Source organism: Stegostoma tigrinum, chromosome 8 (genome assembly GCF_030684315.1).
Source record: "Stegostoma tigrinum isolate sSteTig4 chromosome 8, sSteTig4.hap1, whole genome shotgun sequence".
In the NCBI taxonomy this organism is placed as follows: domain Eukaryota; kingdom Metazoa; phylum Chordata; class Chondrichthyes; order Orectolobiformes; family Stegostomatidae; genus Stegostoma; species Stegostoma tigrinum.
The window spans coordinates 87,343,693-87,364,570 of record NC_081361.1 but is presented as its reverse complement, the minus strand read 5'-3'; the positions used below and the strand labels follow the sequence as shown (position 1 = coordinate 87,364,570).

The following is a 20,878-nucleotide window of genomic DNA, read 5'->3' as shown; positions in this document are numbered from 1 at the left end:
TCAGTCAGACCAACCTGTCTGAGCAGCTGCTGACTACTACTATCCTTTGTGTTATTCTTCTTTGGTCAAGTCCTAATCCCACTTTGCCCATTGATCCAATTATTTACGTAGCGCAATTTTCTATAATGTGACGTTGTGCTGGAAAGCAACTATCGCATTATAGTAGAATCGCCTGTACCATGTTGTTATTGACCACAGAACAAGAGCTGTCAAACTGAGGATTTTCTTATCAGTTGGGTCTTTGTTTTAAAATTTCTTTCCAGAGCTTTTCCAACTTATTTTGATTGAGAGAATGAGATAGATCTGGCTTTGCTTGCAGGCTTACTGGAAGTCTTGTGTTAAACTGTCCTTCTTTAAGTCTGTGACTAAGTGTAACTTAAAATTCCATAAAGCCGTTGCTGGTTAGCTGTTCAACCCAAAGAAATCTGGTGCTAGCTTGTCTCTCAAAAGTAAAGTTATATGGTGTTACATAATCAAAATGTGAACACTCCACAGTTCTACTTTTGACCATCAAGTTGTAAAATAAAATGACTTGTATCTTCCCTGCAGCACAGCAGTGTCAAAGGATCTATCTTTTTTCATTATTATATTCCATATAAAAGTGGTCTTTACAGTTAGTACAGTTTGGCTGTAATTTTTTTCAGTTTGAGGGCAATGTCATCTTTGGCAGTAATCGCTTACTAATGAGTATGATTGTCCACGTAGGAAATTCTGTGTTACTGGTCATGGATTCTGTGTCTCCCTGCATAGCTGATAAGCCTAATTCTTGAATTGTGTCTCTGGGCGGTGGAATTATTCCTTAGCCTTGATCATTTTTTTGATACCTTTTACCATACTTCCACTTGCTGCCAGATGTCCTGAAAGAATTGTGCCCCTCCAAAGAAGACTTTCTTGGCACAAGAGTTGACATCTATAGTGCAGTTCTTGAGGAATGCCTTCAGGGTGTCTTTAAAACGCTTCCATTGTCGTCCTGTTTGTGTGCCTTCCTTGAGCTAAGCAAAGATTTGGTTTGGTAGTCAGAACTGGGTACCCTAAGCACATGTCTGGCCCCAGTGGACTTAATTTTGTACGATTGTGGCATTGATGCTAGTGCTATTAGCCTGTCCTCTCCGCTGATGTAGAAAATTCATCTCAACTGACATTGATACTTCTTGAGGTGGCATCTATGTGTAGTCCACGTTTCTGTGCCATATAGAAGAGTCAGAAGGATGGCAACGTTATATGCACAGATCTTGCTATCAGTCCGGCTGTCAGGGTTGTCAAAGACTGTTCTCTGTGGGGTTCTTGATTTCCCTCATTTTTCTTTTGCTGTTTAATGATTTCCCCTCTTTGCTTTGTGGGTAGTGTTTTTCCAGCCCTGGTGAGTTTTCTACTTCTTGTCAATAATGTTTTGGACAATGTGGTCATTTTTGTCAAACCAGCCTTGATGTTTCCTGGTCTTGTCACCCCAGCATGAGATGATGGCTTTCTTGAGCTCCTTTTCAGATTTTGTCCACGCTGTTAAAATGAACTCTTTGGAGATTTTGAACAGATTGTTGGCTGTTGTAACTGCTCAACATTGAGCTTTGTTCTGAACTGTTTCATTGCTTTGTTAGTGAGGGCATCCTTTTGGTCTCTGGATTGAATGATGATGTTGTCTGTCATGTGCCAGTCTTGTGAATGCGGATGCTTCCAAGAAGTCTTTAACTGGCCTTTTTTGCAGAAAGTGTGGTGATGATCTGCACATTTGGTGAGCAGGCAAATCCCATTTGATGTTACAATTCCTGCCGCCCTTTCTTTTCGGTCCCTTCCCAGAGGCTGGGCATCCTTTTCCACTCCTAGTGTTGAAGTCTCCAAGGATGATAATTTTGTCTTCTTTTTTTGAGATATTGTTTCATATGGTGTGCATGATGAAGTAGAAGCCTTCTTTGAATTTATCTGTTCCATCAAGGATCAGAGAATGGGCATTCACGACTGTTGCCTGCTTATTCTTGGCAAGTTGTGTACAGAAAGTCATGAATCAATTGTTGATACCAACAGGGAGCTCCGAGTTGATTGACAAATTCATTTTTAATAGCAAATCCAATTCTGTGCATTTCCCTTTCCAGAAGAGGTTTCCCTGCTTTTCAAGTCTCCCGCAGGGCAGAGATATCGATGCAGCAGGGTAATTCTTCATTCCAGATGGTCTGGTCTGTCTGTCTTTTGGAGATTGCGAGAACTGCAGATGCTGGAGTCAGAGTCAATACAGTGTGGAGCCAGAGGAATGCAGCAGGTCAGGTAGCATCACAGGAGCAGGAAAGTTGACTTGTGAAGTTTATACCGTTCATCAGGACACTTGCTGATGTTCCTCCAGCTGTATTGACTCTTTCTATCTTTGTCTTTGTCTTTCTGCCTGTCTTTGGACCCATGTACTCCAGATTCTGAGATTGAGCTTCACTTTGGCTTTCAGACTGCACGTAGTTGAGCCCACTGGATGCAGTTTTCTGGCCATGGTGGTGGAACTGACTTTTTTTAGGACACCTCTCTCCTAGCCCCTTCCCTGAGCAGAGCGGATCCTAAAGAAGACTTCCATAATGCTCTCTTTTCCAATTCCAAGAGTGAAATGACTGAGTCAAACCCCACTGCCTACATGCCAGTCTAAAGCTTAGGGACTCCCACATTTCATGATCCTGACCCTGTCTCCTCTTAACAGTTTGCTGTAGGGCTTGTGTATGTGGATGGGTTGGATTCTTCTAAGCAAATGCTTTATATGGCAGGACATCTTTAAACATGGGAATGCTGTTATGTCAGCAGATTCATTGTCTTTTATAGAAGGGAGATCCAGTTCTAGTGACAAAGAGACTTCAACCACAGTGTATATCCCAACAGCTGAAGCCTTCCCTTGCCATTTGTATGCCTGTCAAAGACCCCACCCATTTTAGTAATTTTTTTCTGTGCTGCTGACCTTGACCACCTTTGCGGGCATGGAAGAAATTGACTTGTGCATTTAACAGAAAGTTCTGGTCTAACGATTCTGTAAACAAAGTTGAAAAATTCATTTTGAGTCCACATCATGGAACTCCTCTCAGTCGATAATGCTGTGCAAGTGGAAACTCCGCTTCAGAGACTTGTGAACTGTCTCTCTCAATGCTGTAATTTGCCTAATGCCATTGGACAAGATGTTGCATCTTTGCTTAGAGCATACTAAATAACACTGTACTGGAACTGGCCAGCAATTACTGCAGTCTCAGTCTACAGGGGCAAACAATCTCTCACTTGTTGAAGAATTCTATATCTGCATTAGAGAAGCAGCTGACACCTTTTAGTCAATTCAAAAAACACACACGTGGGTTAACATCAAGCTGACTCCTGGGACCAAGCTCAGGATTTATAAGACCTGTGTTCTCAATACTACTTGGAAAGCGGTTATGCTCACTACTATACCACTAACACCTTGTGAATCGTTTCATCTATCATATCCTCTTTGGTCATTTTCTTTAAATTCTTCTGCCAGTTCCACTTTTAGCAAGCCTTGTCTCTATAGTGAAGCTAGGTTAATATTCAGCCTATCAAATTCCCGTCAATCACTGCTTTCTTACCTGCATTATTGACCAGATCCTAATCATTCTGTCAATCCCATATTCATGACTGTAAAGTTCTAGCTTGCCACTCAAGAGCTTAGCATCCTTTTCTTCACTTGGTGCAATGGATTTCATTTACTTTTGAGAAAAGGCTCTAATCTTCAAGAATCCATTAAAGGACGTGGACGATGGCAAATCAGCACCAACTTTGAGCTGCCCAACTTTTCAGATGGGTGCTGGCTGGCTGGTGGGACATGATGGACCCTGAGAGACACCCTGCAACAGCTGTTCATCATGCAAGTCGAGTTGAGCTTCTCGTTCGTAACTGCAATCTTGCTATGTTAAAAATTTATGCTGAAATTAGAATATCCTTTTTCAGGGTGTAACTGTGGTAAATTTTAAATGTTGCCTAAATGATTAAGGTCTTCCCTCGATCTGCCCATATTAGGTCAAAAGGAATGCAGCACTTAGTTGCAGAAGTTGTAGAGAAGCTTACCTATTTAGACATGTCTCTGGCTCCACTCCAGATTCTTTTGGCCGGATTTATCCCTTGGCCTTCAATGTCTCCTGAAAGCTCGAGGGGGTGAGAGGAGAAAGATTGAAAAGGGACTTGAAGGACAACCTTTTCACATAGAGGATGGTTTTTGTGTGGAATGATAAGTTAGGGGAAGTGATAAATGCCAATGCAGTTGTCATGTTTAAAAGATCTATGGATAGTTACATAAATAGGAAAGGTTTAGAGAGATATAGGCCAAACACAGGTAAGTGGGACTAGTTTAGTTTGGGAAACTTGGTCGGAATGGATGAAGTGTGCCTACGTTGTTGCCTAGAGCTGGGCATTTGGTTCATGCAGTCTGACATACTATGTCACTCATGTCTGAGGAAAACCAAATTTTAAAGTTTGCTTGAAGTTTTGACCAGGGCCACAAGGGATTTGTTTCAATTTGCCGCCAATAGAAGATACCACTGAGGATTTGCCGATGACAGAGAAAATCAGTTAACCCTCCTTTTCTTCCAACTGGCAGTGTGGACTGAAGATGAGAAGTGAGCTAGCCAAAAAAAAACAGGAATCATGCTAACTTTTCTAATGTACTGAATACATCACAACAAGCTCTGTCCTGGGGCCTCTACTGTTTGTAATTTTTATTAATGACTTGGACGAGGGAATTGAAGGATGGGTCAGCAAATTTGCAGACGACACAAAGGTCGGAGGTGTCGTTGACAGTGTAGAGGGCTGTTGTAGGCTGCAGCGGGACATTGACAGGGTGCAGAGATGGGCTGAGAGGTGGCAGATGGAGTTCAACCTGGATAAATGCGAGGTGATGCATTTTGGAAGGTCGAATTTGAAAGCTGAGCACAGGATTAAGGATAGGATTCTTGGCAGCGTGGAGGAACAGAGGGATCTTGGTGTGCAGATACATAGATCCCTTAAAATGGCCACCCAAGTGGACAGGGTTGTTAAGAAAGCATATGGTGTTTTGGCTTTCATTAACAGGGGGATTGAGTTTAAGAGTCGTGAGATCTTGTTGCAGCTCTATAAAACTTTGGTTAGACCGCACTTGGAATACTGCGTCCAGTTCTGGGCGCCCTATTATAGGAAAGATGTGGATGCTTTGGAGAGGGTTCAGAGGAGGTTTACCAGGATGCTGCCTGGACTGGAGGGCTTATCTTATGAAGAGAGGTTGACTGAGCTCGGTCTCTTTTCATTGGAGAAAAGGAGGAGGAGAGGGGACCTAATTGAGGTATACAAGATAATGAGAGGCATAGATAGAGTTGATAGCCAGAGACTATTTCCCAGGGCAGAAATGGCTAGCACGAGGGGTCACAGTTTTAAGCTGGTTGGTGGAAAGTATAGAGGGGATGTCAGAGGCAGGTTCTTTACGCAGAGAGTTGTGAGAGCATGGAATGCGTTGCCAGCAGCAGTTGTGGAAGCAAGGTCATTGGGGTCATTTAAGAGACTGCTGGACATGTATATGGTCACAGAAATTTGAGGGTGCATACATGAGGATCAATGGTCGGCACAACATTGTGGGCTGAAGGGCTTGTTCTGTGCTGTACTGTTCTATGTTCTATGTTCTAAGCTATTGAATGCATAAAAAACTTCAGAACGCTGAAAGGGCGAAGTGGAATATTGGAATTTGTTTCGTGTTATGACAGGGCCATGGGATGGGTTTGGCATTGATCTAGCATTGAAGAGGCTAATGAGTACAGCGTTCTTTAAGTGCTGTAAATCTCAATAGCTCTATAGTTAGGGTTGTGTTGGTCATGTATGTGGCATAGTGCTGTGGTTCTGGAGACAATAACCAGGATATAATGTAGAATAGAGAGCCCAGTTAATTATGAGCTTTATGCATTTGTTTGTTTATTTGGAGCAATGTGGGCTTAGATTGAAATTATTGCTTAGCCATTTTGTATGTAAATAGGGTGAGAATAGCCATATATCTTTACCTGTACTGAGGCTTGTGTCCTCACCACCCTGCCTACTTTTTTTCTTTGTAGTACTCCAGCAGTGACTTACGAATGCATCTTCCTGTATGCTGCTCAGCAATGTGCAAAATATGGTAAATTAGTCATTGGAAAGATTAACTCCTCTTTGTCTTCCTTTTCCCTTTTTGGATCTGCTGATACTTCTTTAATTGATCAAGAGTTTATCTTCTGAGATAGTGTGGCTTGAACTGAAGTTCACTGCTTCAAGAAAAAGCATAGAGGCATTCTGGTGCCCTGTGTGACTGTGTTGCCACAAGGGGTTTTATTTAGTGTGTTAGATTAAAAACATCTTTAACAAAGAGTAGATGAAGGCAAGTTTATTTTTTCTAATAACTTGTTTAAGAAGTTCTTTTTCTTTTCTTTGGCTCATGTTCAACATAGTTCCTTGCCAATCAAAATTAAGAGAGGGAATAGGAAGACACCAGTCACGAGTTGCGGTTGTACAACGCTTTTGTTTATTTTTCTTTTCCCTGATGGAAAATTTCTCATGGGTTTAGAGGTTTTGGACCTTAGCCCAAGGTATGTGAAGGAGTCTGTTACTGCCGTCCCTTTTATTTGAAGGCTGTCTGGTTGTTTAAGTCTTTTTGGTTTTTGGTTTCACAACAAATGCTATGATTAGGCCTTTGAGGATATTTCAGTCTTTGCACCAGGGGAACATGAGATGGCATACCATTTGACTGTTTATCCCTACAGAGTTGTGCAATATGCTACCCAACCCACTGTTTGGGACAATGCATAAACAATGGGCTTCAAATCGGTATGACAGGTCGGCACAACATCAAGGGCCGAAGGGCCTGTGCTGTGCTGTCATGTTCTATGTTCTAAAGCAAGACAGTATTGCAATTTAGAGATTTCATTGCTGAATCAAAGGCAGTACTAGCAAATGTCAGATAACAAGGTGTCGAGCTGGATGAACACAGCAGGCCAAGTAGCATCAGAGGAGCAGGAAAGCTGCGTTTTGGCCCTAGAATCGTCTTCAGCTTTCCTCCTCCTCTGATGCTGCTTGGACTGCAGTGTTCATCCAGCTCTAGCAAGGGTCTAGGCTGGAAATGTCAGCTTTTCTGCTCCTCTAGAACATCGAACATAACAGCACAGTACAGGCCCTTTGGCCCTCGATGTTGCGCTGACCTGTGAAACCAATCAGAAGTCCATCTAACCTACACTGTTCCATTATCATCCATATGTTTATCCAATGACCATTTAAATGCCTTTAAAGTTGACAAGTCTACTACTGTTGCAGGCAGGGCATTCAATGCCCTTACTACTCTGAGTAAAGAACCTACCTCTGACTTCTGTCCTATATCTATCACCCCTCAATTTAAAGCTATGTCCCCTCTGGCTAGCCATCACTATCCGAGGAAAAAGGCTCTCCCTGCCCACCCTATCCAATCCTCTGATTGTCTTGTATGTCTCTATTAAGTCACCTCTTATCCACCTTCTCTGTAATGAAAACAGACCCAAGTCCCTCAGCCTTTCCTCACAAGACCTTCCTCCATACCAGGCAACATCTTGGTAAATCTCCTCTGCACCTTTTCCAATGCTTCCAAACCCTTCCAGTAATGCGGCAAACAGAACTGCAAGCGCTACTCCCGAGTGCAGCCACACCAGAGTTTTGTACAGCTGCAACATGACCTCATGGCTCCGAAACTCAATCCTTCTACTAATAAAGCCTAACACACTGTACATCTTCTTAACAATCCTATCAACCTGGGTGGCAACTTTCAGGGATCTATGCACATGGACACTGAGATCTCTCTGCTCCTCCACACTACCAAGAATCTTAGCATTAGCCCAGTACTCTGTATTCCTGTTACTCCGGTTGGTGATGGGTTAGCTGATTTTTGTCATTTACATAAATTATTTGGACATGAATGTAGGAGATATGATTAATAAGTTTGCAGATGAAAGCAAAATTGGAGGTGTAGTGGACAGTGAAGAAGGTTACCTCAGAGTACAATGGGATCTTGATCAGATGGGTTGCTGGGCCGAGGAGTGACAGATGGAGTTTAATTTAGATAAATGTGAAATGCTGCACCTGAGTAAGGCAAATCAGGGCAGTACTTATACATTTAATGATAAGGCCCTGTCATGTCGAACAAAGAGGCCTTGGAGTGCAGGTTCATAACTTGTTGCGAGTGATGAATAGTTGTCGCGAGTGATGAATAAATATGTCCCTCTGAGACAGGCAAGAAGGGGTAAGATAAAGGAACCTTGGATGACGAGAGCGGTGGAGCTTCTCGTCGAAAGGAAGAAGGTAGCTTACATAAGGTGGAGGAAGCTAGGGTCAAGCTCAGCTCTAGAGGATTACAGGCAGGTGAGGAAGGAGCTCTAAAATGGTCCGAGGAGAGCCAGGAGGGGGCACGAGAAAGGCTTGGTCGAACGGATTAGAGAGAACACAAAGGCATTTTACACTTATGTGAGGAATAAGAGAATGGTTAAAGAAAGAGTAGGGCCGATCAGGGTAGCATAGGGAACTTGTGTGTGGAGTCTGAGGAGGTAGGGGAAGCCCTAAATGAGTTTTTTGCTTCTGTCTTTATGAAAGAAACGAACTTTGTAGTGAATGAAACCTTTGAAGAGCAGGTGTGCATGCTGGAATGGATAGAGATAGAGGAAGCTGATGTGCTGAAAATCTTGTCAAACATTAAGATTGACAAGTCGCCAGGCCCGGACCAGATTTGTCCTCGGCTGCTTTGGGAAACGAGAAATGCAATTGCTTTGCCACTTGCGAAGATCTTTGCATCCTCGCTCTCCACTGAAGTTGTACCTGAGGACTGGAGAGAGGCAAATGTAATTCCTCTCTTCAAGAAAAGAAATAGGGAAATCCCTGGCAATTACAGACCAGTAAGTCTCACGTCTGTCGTCTGCAAGGTGTTAGAAAGGATTTTGAGGGATAGGATTTATGACCATCTGGAAGAGCATGGCTTGGTTAAATGCAGTCAACACGGCTTTGTGAGGGGCAGGTCATGCCTCACAAACCTTATCGAGTTCTTTGAGGATGTGACTAGAAAAGTTGATGAGGGTTGAGCTGTGGATGTGGTGTATATGGACTTCAGCAAGGCATTTGATAAGGTTCACCATGGTAGGCTCATTCAGAAGGCCAAGAGGAATGGGATACAGGGGAACTTAGCTGTCTGGATACAGAATTGTCTGGCCAACAGAAGACAGCGAGTGGTAGTAGAAGGAAAATATACTGCCTGGAAGTCAGAGTGGTGAGTGGTGTTCCACAGGGCTCTGTCCTTGGGCCTCTACTGTTTGTAATTTTTATTAATGACTTGGATGAGGGGATTGAAGGATGGGTCAGCAAGTTTGCAGACGACACGAAGGTTGGAAGTGTCGTTGACAGTGTAGAGGGCAGTTGTAGGCTGCAGCGGGACATTGACAGGATGCAGAGATGGGCTGAGAGGTGGCAGATGGAGTTCAACCTGGATAAATGCGAGGTGATGCATTTTGGAATGTCGAATTTGAAAGCTGAGTACAGGATTAAGGATAGGATTCTTGGCAGCGTGGAGGAACAGAGGGATCTTGGTGTGCAGATACGTAGATCCCTTAAAATGGCCACCCAGGTGGACAGGGTTGTTAAGAAAGCATATGGTGTTTTGGCTTTCATTAGCAGGGAGATTGAGTTTAAGAGTCGTGAGATCTTGTTGCAGCTCTATAAAACTTTGGTTAGACCGCACTTGGAATACTGCGTCCAGTTCTGGTCGCCGTATTATAGGAAAGATGTGGATGCTTTGGAGAGGGTTCAGAGGAGGTTTACCAGGATGCTGCCTGGACTGGAGGGCTTATCTTATGAAGAGAGGTTGACCTAGCTCTGACTTTTTTCATTGGAGAAAAGGAGGAGGAGAGGGGTCCTAATTAAGGTATACAAGATATTGAGAGGCATAGATAGAGCTGATAGCCAGAGACTATTTCCCAGGGCAGAAATGGCTAACACGAGGGGTCATAGTTTTAAGCTGGTTGGAGGAAAGTATAGAGGGGATGTCAGAGGCGGGTTCTTTACACAGAGTTGTGAGAGCATGGAATGCGTTGCCAGTAGCAGTTGTGGAAGCAAGGTCATTGGGGACATTTAAGAGACTGCTGGACATGCATATGGTCACAGAAATTTGAGGGTGCATACATGAGGATTAATGGTCGCCACAACATTGTGGGCTGAAGGGCCTGTTCTGTGCTGTACTGTTCTATGTTCTATAACTCCTTGAAAGTGGAGTCGCAGGTAGACAGGTTAGTGAAGAAGGTGTTTAGTATGCTTGCCTTTATTAGTCAGTGCATTAAATGTAGTAATCGGGTGTCTTGTTGTAGCTCTGCAGCACATTGGTTAGGCCACTTTTGGATTTCTGTATTCAATTCTAGTCTCCCTGTTTTAGGAAAGGTGCCTTTAAACTGCAAAGTGTGCAGGAAAAAAAATTACAATGATGTTGCAGGGGTTGGAGGGTTTGACCGTTAAAGAGCGGCTGAAAAGGCTGGGGTTATTTTCCCCATACTGTTGGAGGCTGAGGATTGACCTTATAGAAGCTTGTACAATCATGAGGGGCATGATGAATAGCCAAGGTCATTTCAAAGCTACCTCCCTTTCGTTTCGTTTCTGCAGTTACGCTTCAAGGCACCTCCGACAGCCTCTTCCAAACCCATGACCTCCCCCACTAGAAGGAGAAGGGCAGCAGCTACAGGAGAGATGCCACCAGCTAAAAGTTCACCTCGAAGATACGCCCCATCCTGTCTTGGAGAAATTATTGCGGTTCTTTGTGTCCCTGGGTCAAAAATCCCAGAACTCCCTAACAGCATTGTGGATGACCTTACATCTCCAACGACCATTGCAGTTCAAGAAAGCAGCTCACTTCCACCTTCTCCAGGGCAACACATGCTGGCCTTGCTAGTTACAGCCACATCCCACAAATGGATTTTTAAAAAACTGACAATGAATAGGAATTCCCCTCCTTTCCAGTCCACATCTCTCCGCTTTTCAAAAACTAAAAACCAATATCTTCCACGAAGCTTTTGTCTCGCCTCCAAGATCCCCTTTGACACAGCATTTAATTTGGTCAGATTCGTATGTAGATGTTTCTTGGAACACTTGCCTAACTGAAGGTGTGATGTCGGTGGAAGTTCTCTTTAAATCAAATTGTGACAGACTTGGAAAGCCAGTATTAAAATAAATATACGGGTGAATGGAGTTGAGTCATAGATCAGATATGACCCTCAATAAATGATTCATTTTTCTTTTTTTTTCTTTGTCTTTTTTTTCTCATCCTCTTCTCTCTTAAAGCCTCTGAATTCCTGGCCTTCAAGCCTCAGACCTCACGACTTCTGAACTCCTGGCTTCAGAACTCTTGGCTTTGGATCTCATGGCCTCCGAGTTGCAGCCTTGGAACTCTCAGCCTCATCACAGACCTGACAAGGGTCCTCTTGGCCTGTTATATCAGTCTGCTGGCCTAGCATGGCTTTGGCATGAACTTCCATCTCCAGGTGATTCTAGAACATTCTTTTGGCCTCATGAGCCCTGAGCTGAATCCAGGTAATGTCTGAAGTCAAGACCCATTGCAGACTGGAGGCTGAGTGCCAGCTTGGACTGCGGCGGAAGACCGTTGTTCCGAACTTTTTTCTCCATTTTATAATTTGTTTCTATAATCTGCAATGATGGACTTTGCTTTTTAACCTCTGTTCTCTGATGCTGCTTGGCCTGCTGTCTTCATCCAGCTCTACACCTTGTTATCTCAGATTCTTTAACATCAGCAGTTCCCACTATCACTAGCAAATGTAACGTCTTTGTAGCTGAGTCACTGATATATTAGCGGTCATGCACGAGCCTATTTGCCAGTATTGTTAGAACAAAAGGTCTTGTCTAGATTCTTCACCTGGAGAGGTAAACATATGGCCAGTATCTTTATAGCTGTTAGGAAGAAAGCTGGACTCTATTCTCACTTGTGTAGCAATAAGCTGTCAGAATTGTTGAGGTACAAAAGGAGGTCAATCAGTCAATCAAGTGTGCGTTGGCACCCTGTGGAGCAGTTAGTCACTCCTGTTCCCCTATTCTATCCTTGTGTCTATGCAGTTAGTCCCCTCAAGCACCCGTCCATATGCTTTGAAATCATTACTCCTCTCAACTTCCACAATCCATGCAGACACTGAGTTTGAGTTTGTTGCTACTTGCAGTGTGAAAACAGCTCTTGCTTGCATTCTCCCCTTGTTTTTCTTGTCCAGACTCTTAAACCTCTGTCCCCTAGCCCACTGCCAAATTACCAAAACTATAGACAGGTGAGCCTTACATCAGTGATGGGTAAGTTTTTGAAGGGATTCTGAGGGACAGGATTTACAAGCATTTGGAAAGACATTGATTGATTAGCGATTATCAATGTGGCTTAGTTAGCAAAATTAGATCACATGGGATTCAAGCCAATTGGATACAAAATCAGCTTGAAAGTAGGAGACAGTAGGTGTTGGTTGACTGTGACCAGCAGTGTGCTGCAAGATTAGTGCTGGATCTGCTGCTTTTCATTATTTATCTAAATGACTTTGGACGTGAACGTAGGAGGCATGATTAGTAAGTTTGCAGATGAGCACCTATTTTGGTGACTAGTCGAGAGCGAAGAAGGTTATCTCAGATTACAACAGGACCTTGAACAGATGGGCCAAGGTGTGCCAGACGGTGTTTAATTTAGATAAATGTGAGGTATTGCATTTTGGTAAAGCAAACCAGGGCAGGACTTAAGCGACTGTTGATTTTTTTTTTCTCTTCACCGCTGATAATGACAGCATCCTTCTGTCCATGTAAGATGATGGACATGTGGGAAATCTTTTAGAAATTGGATATTTTCAGGTGGTGCTCTTCTACTGATAACTGAAAAAGCTGTCTTGGAGGTGGGTTCTACTGAAAAGTGCCACATATCATTGTTTTTGAAACCTTATCCACCATTAATGATGAGCTGGCTAGCACTCTAATTATCAGAAATGTCCTTGTATCCTGCATTTGAATAATTTGTCACATGTGTTTCTTTACAATTCTCTAGCACTTCCACCTTGTTTGACAGGAGGAATGGAAATAATTTTTAAAATTCAAATTGAATTGTTAATATGGATCACATTTTGCCTGGTTTTGAATACACCTTTTCCTATGTCTTATGGTCTTATGTGGATCAGATTAAAATCTTCATTTTTAATCCATTGTGTGGAGCTGAGTTCAACCCAGAAGCAAAAGCACAGAACGAAGTCCAAAATGGAGTCTATCAGAAATGGAATTGACTCAATAGACTTGGTTTTCTGAAGTTGACATTGAGAAGATTGAGGCAGCAATGAGAGATGCTCTGATTTGTGCTACATCTCCCCATTTCAGTGCTTGATACGGATACTTGATGGTAAAAGGCTGCAATTTAACTACATTATAACTTTCGCTTTAGGGCACTCCTGCTTCAATTCATCTCTGTAATGAGGGTTCGAATAAACTGACATTGAAATTCCCAGTAGTAAATGACATGCCTGGAAAGTTGTCTTTCCCAGCCAATTATTTTTCCAGTTGAATGCACTATTATTAGATCACATCAAACACTTAGATGCATTAACCTGTTGTTTTTGTGACACTTGTCGTTGTGTGCCTGCTGTGTCTTTTAAAGTACTCAGTTATTGACACATGGACTGAAGTGCAGCTATAGAATTTATTTTTTCAGCTACTCCAGTAAAAATTGTATGTAATAAAATTATAGTTCAGAAGTGTTTGCAGTGCTATGTAACATTATTACAATGGAATTTAAACTAGGTTATACCAGAGTGTTGGGAGTCTTGTGTAATGTTGGAGTCCCCACTTTGACATCAGTATCTCTGGAGAAGGAAAACAGATATGGAGGATTTGCTTTCTGACTTTGCTTTTTGCTGGAGTCAATTAAAGTCTTTGCCTTGAGATCTGTACATTGCATTGTGATCATACTAGTAAAAAGCTGTCTTTATGGGGAATTTTAAAGATTTTTTTCATTCCAAATAGCAGTAACTATAAAAATGATCATTCTGTTATACAAGATAACAAAGTGTGAAGCTGGATGAACACAGCGGGCCAAGCAGCATCTTAGGAGCACAAAAGCTGACGTTTCGGGCCTAGACCCTTCATCATAGAGGGGAATGGGGAGAGGGTTCTGAAATAAATAGGGAGAGAGGGAGAGGCGGACCGAAGATGGATAGAGGAGAGTATAGGTGGGCAGGTAGGGAGAGGATAGGTCAGTCCAGGGAGGACGGACAGGTCAAGGGGGCGGGATGAGTTTAGCAGGTAGGAAATGGAGGTGCGGCTTGAGGTGGGAGGAGGGGATAGGTGAGAGGAAGAACGGGTTAGGGAGGAGGGGATGAGCTGGGCTGGTTTTGGGATGCAGTGGGGGGAGGGGGGATTTTGAAGCTTGTGGAGTCCACATCGATACCATTGGGCTGCAGGGTTCCCAAGCGGAATATGAGTTGCTGTTCCTGCAACCTTTGGGTGGCATCATGGTGGCACTGAAGGAGGCCCAGGATGGACATGTCGTCTAAGGAATGGGAGGGGGAGTTGAAATGTTTCGCGACTGAGAGGTGCAGTTGTTTATTGCGAACCGTTGTACCTGGTGTGGCTTCCTGTACATTGGGGAAACCAAGCGGAAGCTTGGGGACCGCTTTGCAGAACACCTCTGCTCGGTTCGCAATAAACAACTGCACCTCCCAGTCGCGAACCATTTCAACTCCCCCTCCCATTCCTTAGACGACATGTCCATCCTGGGCCTCCTGCACTGCCACAATGATGCCACCCGAAGGTTGCAGGAACAGCAACTCATATTCCGCTTGGGAACCCTGCAGCCCAATGGTATCAATGTGGACTTCACAAGCTTCAAAATCTCCCCCCCACCCACTACATCCCAAAACCAGTCCCGCTCATCCCCACCTCCCTAACCTGTTCTTCCTCTCACCTATCCCCTCCTCCCATCTAAAGCTACACCTCAATTTCCTACCTACTAAACTCACCCCGCCCCCTTGACCTATCCCCTCCCTGCCTCCCCACCTGTACTCTCCTCTCCACCTATCTTCTCCTCTATCCATCTTCGGTCCGCCTCCCCATCTCTCCCTATTTATTTCAGAACCCTCTCCCCATCCCCGTCTCTGATGAAGGGTCTAGGCCTGAAACGTCAGCTTTTGTGCTCCTGAGATGCTGCTTGGCCTGCTGTGTTCATCCAGCTTCACACTTTGTTATCTTGGATTCTCCAGCATCTGCAGTTCCCATCAATTCTGTTATACAGTTTACTTTAAAGCTCCACATATGCTGAGGGAAATACGTGCAGTTTTCCTTGTGTTTATTTTTGCTGGAGACGTCTTTTGAGTTTATACTGGGGAAGATGCATTCAGGGAGTACAACAAATAAAGCTATCTGAGAATGAAAGTAGAAAATTCTGCAGGCGTATAATATTTGTCTGCATTTGAAACAAAGAAGATGGGTAGTTGTTTTGAGCCATCATAAAAGCTAAATTGTATCTGAAATGTTAACCCACTTCTGGCTGTCAGCTGTTTTCCCAGCCTTTCTCCCCATTTCCAAGTTGTCGGTCAGCATCAGGTATTTGTAGTTTCGAGTGGCAGGTAGAAAGTAAAGCATCCTCTGCTTTGCTGCAGAAGTGTGCCTTGGCTCAAATTCAGAAAAAGTGACATTTTTCATTTCCTATAACGGTCATCCTGTGGCTTCTATTGAATGAGATTGCCAAAACAGGAGTAGTTTAAGCTGTGGGTTCCCACACACTAATGAGTTGAGATTAGCCAATCTCATTTCATTTCATCAGGTGAGGTTTGGATTTGATATTTAGTTTCTTTTATAATCTGTTTTCATCAGATCATAGGGACTTCAGAGCTGTACTGTTTTCATTGCTCAGAAGTTGCAGGATTATTAGGATCATGTGTTCAATAGCCCTTTTGAATATATATTTACAACAGACAGAGCAGTGCTACACAGCTGGAATGCTTAACAGTCCTAAGGTACTGGCCAAGAATTGATTGACCATGAATGTGAATTTCAATGTTATACAAGTAATGAGCAGCCTTGGGAGTTGAAGTTGCCATGATGTGATAGAGAAGCAGATATTTCTCTGAATCTGCCTTGAGCTGCTGGTTGATTGTAGCACTAATGCCATTCACAGATGCAGAAAGTTTATACTTTTTAAAGTTTACGCCCCCATTTAAGATAAAGTAACGTTCCCTTTTGAAAGACTGGGGCTATGATTTGAATCAATATGTCTACAATGCAGTCAACACTCTTTTATTGCTACCTGTTTTCAGTTTCTCCTTTAAATATAGAAAATATTATTAATGCCATATTAATCTTCATCTGCTATTAAGACAATTTCTCTTGGACAAATTAATATAATTCTAGCTGCATTTTAAAAAGTCCACTTGTTGCAAAATAACTGATTCCAGCCAGACTCTGCTACACATTGTTCACGGTGCACCAGCTAAATAACCACATAAAATCTGAATCGTCCAGGGAAAAAGCTGGAGGGTGTTTAGGTTAGGGCACGTTGAAATGTTCTTTCCGGGACCCTAGACATTTAATTTGGGCCTAATGGCTTCTTTCTGTGCTGCAAATCTCTACTGGACTTTGAAAGAATACTTCTGCTTTCCTGTGAAAGTTATTTGGGCATTGACAACTTTTAACTATTGATGTGCTTTTTTTTAGTGAAATACCATGACAGCATCTTTGGAAAACTTGTCAAAAGATGCATTCAATCTGACTCACAATAATCAATTGAAGAATGATTCTGGTAAAGAAAATGAAGATGGTTGCAAACTTTCAAGTAAGTTCAGTGAAATTCAGATCGAATGCTGTTGTGCTCCTTCAAAGTTTTCTGGTGTTTTTACATTAAAGATAAATGTTAACATTGAGGTTGTGCAGAGCTAGTGTTAAACTGATCATTACTTTGCCTTTGGATATGCACAGCATTCATCAGCCAACAACCAGTACCACCTGATACCTGTTCATCCATGGTCAGCCACAAGCCTTGACAGTGAGGACCAAGTTGCGACAGGATCAAATGCCTCTGACTAAACAAAGGAGCCTTCATATGTTGAATTTTTTGCTGAACTAAAAAAAGGAGACGTGCTGTCAAGTTTTTTTTTGTCTTGAACTCAGTCAGTATGTATGCAAGAATGCCACATTTCAAAAGTAGCAACAGTTTATACCACACACAAAAAACATGCTGATTTGTTGACAGATTGATTCTGATTAATCAAGGTGTAGCCATGGAGATTGCATGAAGAAACTGTTGTCTTCCACTTCTATTTTGTTTGATTCAGGAAAATAATGCTGTGCCTGGGCATGTTCGTTCTTTCTGCACAGGTCCTTGTGTTTGAATATATGTAGATTTTAGCACACGCGTGTAAACAGTACCATGAGCCAAACCCATACACTTAAATTGGTTCTTGGTGTAATCCGTAGCATGTACACCAACTATTTCAGATTATCAGATGTGCCTGCGATGTGGCTCAGTTATACTGACTAGAATATAGACATGTTCCTCTGCAAGGATCTGCCTTTGAAATTTGGCATTCTTATGTTGGTCCAGTGAGTGAGTGCATGATGAATAGCAGATCTGGGCACCACAACTTAGGAAGGAAATATTGCCATGGAGGCAGTACAGTGTAATTTTACAAGAATAATACCTGGACTTCAGGGATTGAGTTATGAGGAGAGATTATAAAAAAATTTGGCCTGCTGTCTTGAGAATTTAGATGGGGTGAATTGATTGAAGATATTCAAGATATCAACAAGAAAAGTCAGAGTAGATAAAGAGAAACTCTTTCCACTGGTGATTCTAGAACCCAGGGGCATGGTCTGATAATTCAGGGCAGTCAGTTCAGGAAAGATGTTAAGAAGCACTTCTTCATGCAAAGAGTTGTAGATGTTTGTGGAACCCTCGTCCACAAGTAATAGATGCAGAATCAGGTGTTAATTTTAAATCCAAGAGGGATAAATTTTTGTTAAGCAAAGGTATGAAGTGATATCGGCCAAAGGCGAGTATATGGAGTGAGGTCATGGATCAGTCGTGATATTATTGAATGGTAGAACAGCCTCAAGGGGCTGAATGACTTAATCCTCCTATAAATCCTAAAATCATGTTTCTTCCCCCCCCCCCCCCAACTCAAGTTGTGTATCACCAAACCACTGTATATTGAATCATTCCATCAAGCAACCAGCCTGAGAAACAGTGAAAAATTTCTTGTTAATATAGTAAATGGATTATATCTCACAAAATATGACTATCTGTTTTTAACCACTGTGGTTAATGTGCAATCTACAAAAACACAGCCAACACACTATTGCATGTTTTGGATTATTAGAGCTCCATTCAGCCTGAGGTGTAAACCATGTGCTGTTTATCCCTGGTTAAAATGTATGCACTGTTTTGGACCAGAATTGAATTCTTTCATTCGTTTAGATGCTTCTGAAGTTTTTAAGCTTTAACCTTTTAACCTGCTTTGCATAGAACAACGACAGAAGAGCAGAAATGACGTTGTAACTAATAAGCACAATGCAGAATTTGTTGATCTCCCTACAGATAGCAAATATAGAGGTAAAAGCTGAGTGAAATATTTGGAAATTGTGATGGACAGGTTAAGTAAAGAAACAATTTTCAAGTGATAATGGGAACTGCAGATGCTGGAGAATCCAAGATAATAAAATGTCAGGCTGGATGAACACAGCAGGCCCAGCAGCATCTCAGGAGCACAAAAGCTGACGTTTCGGGCCTGGACCCTTCATCAGAGAGGGGGATGGGGTGAGGGTTCTGGAATAAATAGGGAGAGAGGGGGAGGCAGACCGAAGATGGAGAGAAAAGAAGATAGGTGGAGAGGAGAGGATAGGTGGGGAGGTAGGGAGGGGATAGGTCAGTCCAGGGAAGACGGAGAGGTCAAGGAGGTGGGATGAGGTTGGTAGGTAGGAGATGGAGGTGCGGCTTGGGGTGGGAGGAAGGGATGGGTGAGAGGAAGAACAGGTTGGGGAGGCAGAGACAGGTTGGACTGGTTTTGGGATGCAGTGTGTGGAGGGGACGAACTGGGCTGGTTTTGGGATGCAGTGGTGGGAGGGGAGATTCTGCTTGGGAACCCTGCAGCCCAATGGTACCAATGTGGACTTCACCAGCTTCAAAATCTCCCCTTCCCCCAACGCATCCCAAAACCAGCCCAGTTCGTCCCCTCCCCCTACTGCACCACACAACCAGCCCAGCTCTTCCCCTCCACCCACTGTATCCCAAAACCAGTCCAACCTGTCTCTGCCTCCCTAACCTGTTCTTCCTCTCACCCAACCCTTCCTCCCACCCCAAGCCGCACCTCCATCTCCTACCTACTAACTTCATCCCACCTTCTTGACCTGTCCGTCTTCCCTGGACTGACCTATCCCCTCCCTACCTCCCCACCTATACTCTCCTCTCCACCTATCTTCTTTTCTCTCCATCTTCGGTCCGCCTCCCCCTCTCTCCCTATTTATCCCAGAACCCTCACCCCATCCCCCTCTCTGCTGAAGGGTCTAGCCCCGAAACGTCAGCTTTTGTGCTCCTGAGATGCTGCTTGGCCTGCTGTGTTCATCCAGCCTCACATTTTATTATCTTAAACAATTTTCAAGTGTTCAGTCTGGACTTTGTTTATAGCATAGAATATCAGTTTATGTTTGCACAACTGCATGTTAGCAAGTCATTTATCCAGCCTATCGAGAAGGCCAAGGCCACATGATGCATAGGAAGACCACCACCTGCAAGTTCAACTCCAGTCACAGGGTCATACAGCACAGAAACAGACCCTTTGGTCAACCAGTCCATGTCAGCCATAATCCCAAACTAAACTAGTCCCACCTGCCTGCACATTTAATAAGATTTTGGCTGATCTGCTGGTGCTTTAAATTTCATAATCTCATCTACTGCTGATAACCATCAAATCCCTTGCCTGACAACAATCTATCTACCTCTACCTGAAAAATCGTCCATGAATTGAGGTGAAGAGCCTTGGAGAGGAACGTCTAGAGGTTGGAATTGGTAGAATGCATGGCCACCAAAGGTGAAGTAATTAAAATCAGAAATGCACATTTCGAAGAGAGAAAAGGGATGTAGAGCTGGAAGAAATTATAGGAATAGGAAAAAGGTGAGATCAAGAGGAAATGTGAAAATATGGACGAAAATTTTAAACCAGAAGTAAATAACTCAGCCAGCAAAGTTGATGGTGGATGGGATTCAAGGCAAGTTATGACACAGGCTGGACTTTCGTGGGCACAACATGGGAGGTGTAATGGAATTTAAAATAGATCAGGAAACTGACCATGGGGCAGTGTTATGTGAAGACATTCAGAGGGAAGGGGTTCACAGGAGCACAGTGTTAGGAGGTTCAACCAAGGCATGACCAGGAGGATAGACATGGTTCTGTGCACCCAGAGTAGTGTTGCCTGCCTGGCACCACTAATCATGGGCCTCCAGTCCAAAATATAATCTCCCACCACCACCCTCTGTCTCCTGCTATTAAAGTTAATTTTGTATTCAGTTGGCAAGCCCATCCTGAATCCCATGTGAACTAACTTTACTGATGAGTCTACCATGCAGAATCTTATCTAAAGTCTAAGTAAGCAACATCTATTCTCTGACCTCATCTACCTTCTTGGTCACATCCTCAAAAAACTCAATCAAGTTTGTGAGACACTATTTTCCTCACACAAAAACCACACTCCCTAAGCCTAATTAATCCTTGTGTCCCAAAATGCATCTAAATCTTATCTTTCAGAATTACCCCCAAGCACTGATGTTAAGACTCTCAAAACTGCAGTTTCTGGCTTCTCCTGACAGCCTTTCTTATCAATGGCACAACCTTATCCACCTGCCAGCTCTCTGGTTCTT

General features: G+C 43.2%; 1 protein-coding gene across 4 annotated transcripts in view; it reads left to right on the top strand.

Annotated features, from left to right (window-relative positions):
- Positions 1-20,878, top strand: part of cdc7 (cell division cycle 7 homolog (S. cerevisiae)) — an 88,383-nt gene that overhangs the window by 9,236 nt on the left and 58,269 nt on the right. For 3 of the 4 annotated variants that reach the window (XM_059648088.1, XM_059648087.1, XM_059648085.1), the window contains exon 2: positions 16,684-16,801. In XM_059648088.1, coding sequence (XP_059504071.1) covers positions 16,693-16,801 — 109 coding nt within the window. In that variant the 5' untranslated portion in view covers positions 16,684-16,692. Of the gene's footprint in view, positions 1-11,289; positions 11,490-16,683; positions 16,802-20,878 lie in introns of all 4 variants that reach the window. The other variant, XM_059648086.1, reaches the window with a different exon arrangement.